The sequence below is a fragment of the Triticum aestivum genome, chromosome 5A (assembly GCF_018294505.1).
Source record: "Triticum aestivum cultivar Chinese Spring chromosome 5A, IWGSC CS RefSeq v2.1, whole genome shotgun sequence".
In the NCBI taxonomy this organism is placed as follows: domain Eukaryota; kingdom Viridiplantae; phylum Streptophyta; class Magnoliopsida; order Poales; family Poaceae; genus Triticum; species Triticum aestivum.
The window spans coordinates 9,680,220-9,683,707 of NC_057806.1; the positions used below are offsets into that span (position 1 = coordinate 9,680,220).

Here is a 3,488-nt window from a genome sequence, read left to right on the forward strand (position 1 = left end):
CAAATCTGTCACGGACAAGGCAGGCCCTCTCACTCTTCTCCTATCCATTTCTCCTCTCGATCTGCCTCCTCCAACTAATCTCCCTTGCCATTGCCACGCTTCGTTGGTTCCTCTTCCCTTCTCTCCCCGCGCGCGCGTGCTCACGGTAACTCTCGGCCGTGTTTACCCTTCCTCTGATTTTGCTGGTGTGTAGGCTTCAACGGTCGCTTGCTTGATTTGGGCCGGTTACCGTCGATCGACTTGGAGCTATAACGTGTTTTTTTTTTTCGAAAAAGGGTTTTATCCCAGCCTCTGCATCAGAAAGATGCATACGGCTCAATGGAGCTATAACGTGTAGATTCCTCTGCTCCTCCTCTGTTTCTGCTAGTCTAGTTTTTAGGGGATTTCTGCTAGCTTAGTGCCCCGGGAGATTGGTTTCAGTTCGGTTTATCCCCGCCTTGTGTTAGTTCGCGGTGCCTCTATCTTGATGATTATTTGCTGATTTAAGTGTGGTATTTTCGGAACCACGACCCGCTTGTTTTCGCCATTCTCTTTTTTTTTCCGGTCAACAAAGGGGCTGCACAGCCCCCATTTTCATTATGAAAAATGGAGTCACGATACAAGCACATCAAGTACCCATTGAGATCATACATCCCTGTACAGGCCGGCAACAAAGACACCGCTGCATACAACTCGCAGTTTCCGCCATGCTTGGAGGGGCGGGAATTCTTGACACCGCTCCACTCGTAGTCATGTGAATCCTCGACAGATTCTTGGTTACATGCAACTTAATCACATATATTTTAGGAAGGTTAATTAATTAAATTATATATAGCTTACAAGAAATGGAACAATGTGGGTGGCAATCCTCATGCAAGAGGTAGCCCATCCTCGTATAACCTTATTCAAGCTAACGTCGCATTCCTGCACTTGTTCATCTCTGTCTATCTATATGCGTGCGACAATGCACTATCTAACCCATCTGTTCCGATTAGTAGTGAGATCGTTTATGGGGAAGAAAGGTCTGGTGGTGGTGACCAGCATCCTCGCCGTGCTGACGGTCGTGTTTGGAGTCATCAGCGCGGTTCTCTTGGCGCTGGTATGCACGACGCTAGATATTATGTCTTTCTCATTGTAACATGCTAGATGCTATCTCTTTCTCACTCTAACCTTCTGCCAAGATTTCAATATAAGAAACTTCGGCCAAGCATAATCTAGTTGATAATAATATTGTTGATTCTTCTTAACGCGGTGTGCATTCATTCATGCAGAAACATCATCAAGATGACCATGGCGAGTTCTCTACGTACCGGCGATCGCCGGCGATGCCATGCGGTGTGGTGGCAGCCATCTTGGCGTCGATGACGCAGATTCTTGCCAGCGTGGCCATCTGCTGCTGTGGGGCGTGGCGGATGACTAAGGGGGCCAAGCGCATCGCCGCGGTGGTCTTCTTCATCACCTCATGGTACATAAATAATTTGGTTATTCACAACCCGATATCCTGCCTGCTTTCTGTCGCTAATCAAGGAAAATATGGTCATTAAAATTAATGCTAGTCTATGTGGTGTGGTGCGCTAAGTGGTGGTGTGTCCTGAGAACTTTATAATTCATTGTTCTTTTATCATTTCTTTTAGAATTTGAAAACTGAACTTTTAATACAGAATTTATATCTACTTGGTGGCTTGTTCATTTAAGTTGTATAATTAATATGGTCTCTACGCCATGCATATATACTTGCAGGGTCCTCGCGATCATAGCAGTGCTACTATTTCTGGCAGGCGCCATGTTAGGATTTGAAGGCTCTGCAAAGAAAACTGTTGGCAATGCTAGGATTGTCGGAGGTGTCGCAATTTTTGTGACCGCGACGTTTTTGTTTCTTGTAGTCGCCGCCCTTGATGTTGCCTCATACCGCCTAGTTCGGAAGAAGGGCCACTACCAAGCATATGTTGGCAGTAATCCTCCTTTTGTGCCATCTAAAGATGCTCCCTACGGTTCTGCTCCTCCACCACCAAATCAAGTCTAAGGTTAGCTCTGCCACCATAGCATGGTTGTCTTTCCCTGCCAAAGGAGGAACACGATGTATGAACTGCGGTAGGTGAAAGGCGTAGGCTACGACCCATGCTACCATCTTGCGTGTTTTGTGTGTTTGTTACGGCTCCACTCAAGTCATGAGAAAGAATTCAAAAGTTCATCTGCATTGCTTGAAACATATGTGCTTGTGAAGCTTTTTTATATGTTACGAAAGCCATTATAGGTGGCTGCCATCTGGACTATCGAAATCATTTATGGGAATAAATGTCGTCACTCATGTGCGTCTCTTACCACCATTGGGTCTGTTCTCACTGGAGGAGAAGGGTGGTTTGTGTGTTCGTGTTTTTTCTTAATGTATCTGATTATAAAACGGAATATCTATTGAACCGAGTGTCCATATTGCGGACCATTTACACCGTTGCGTCCCTATTGTTAAAATCTTCAAAACTAGATCCATTTTTATAGGTTTCAATGAGCTTTTTCAAGCGTAACTTGTACCCCATCGAGAACTAACTTGTACCCTCTGAAACAACATATGTGTACGTGGTACCGTTGTTTGGTGTACCCCCGTCCAGCATAAGATTGGCAGATTGACATGCACTTGAAAAAGGGACTTAGTTTATTTTAGAATTCCACAATGAGATGCTCAATTTTCTAGCAATTATACTACTCCGATCGAAATAAAAAGGAAACTTGAAACCATTTTTAGAAATTAAAGTAAGCATGCTATTCTAAATCGAAGTAAAGTCAAACTTTCTAGTGTATTATATTATGGCTTGCTCTCCCAGTGTGCCCTTCCTGACGGCACCGTCTTGAAGTACTCGGTTCTCCGCACACACAGTTTTATTCCTTCGTGATGACTCGTTAACAATTGAGGGCTCTGGACACTTCAAGTGGTGCCTTAGGTTTCTATGTGTAGATTGCTTCGAGTGGTATGGGGTTATGTAGACCCTGCGTGTATTGTGGTGTCAAGTTGTATGGGTTGAACTGGATGTCGGTTGGTGCTTTATCGATAAAGCGGGTGCGAGCCTTTTGGTCATTTCCATTACTCTCATTCTTTGTTATAAATACTACTCCTTTAGTTTCTAAATATAAATCCATTTAGAGATTTTAATATGAACTACATACGGACCTATATAGACATATTTAAAGTGTAGATTCATTCATTTTGTTTCATATGTACCTTAGAAAATAAAAATCTGTGCATGGATGGTAATAACGAGTGCATTAGCTACCAATTTGTGCAAAAACTCCAGACATATTCCCACTGGGGATACATGTCCTATATGCGACACGGAGGCAAAAACTACATATCACGCCCTAATTAGATGCGATCTTGCACGCGTATTGTGGGAGGTTATACGGCCAGTTTGGCTATTGCCACAAAATACCCAACTACGTAATTAATACTGGCAAGGAGTGTGCAGACAGTTAGGATGCAACTCTCAATATTCATTGGTGCATATGCACATGTATAA

The 3,488-nt window shown here is 43.6% G+C and overlaps 1 protein-coding gene across 2 annotated transcripts; it reads left to right on the forward strand.

Moving 5' to 3' along the window:
• LOC123106330 (uncharacterized) lies at positions 1–2,287 on the forward strand. 2 transcript variants are annotated; one of them, XM_044528528.1, is made up of 4 exons: positions 1–145; positions 978–1,078; positions 1,251–1,444; positions 1,720–2,287. In XM_044528528.1, exons 2-4 carry the CDS (start codon positions 989–991, stop codon positions 2,000–2,002), a joined length of 567 nt encoding a protein of 188 aa, XP_044384463.1. In that variant the 5' UTR covers positions 1–145; positions 978–988; the 3' UTR covers positions 2,003–2,287. The 2 variants fall into 2 exon arrangements, with proteins under 2 accessions (XP_044384463.1, XP_044384464.1); XM_044528529.1 differs by having other exon boundaries at positions 22–145; positions 975–1,078.
• The last annotated feature ends 1,201 nt before the right edge of the window (positions 2,288–3,488 follow it).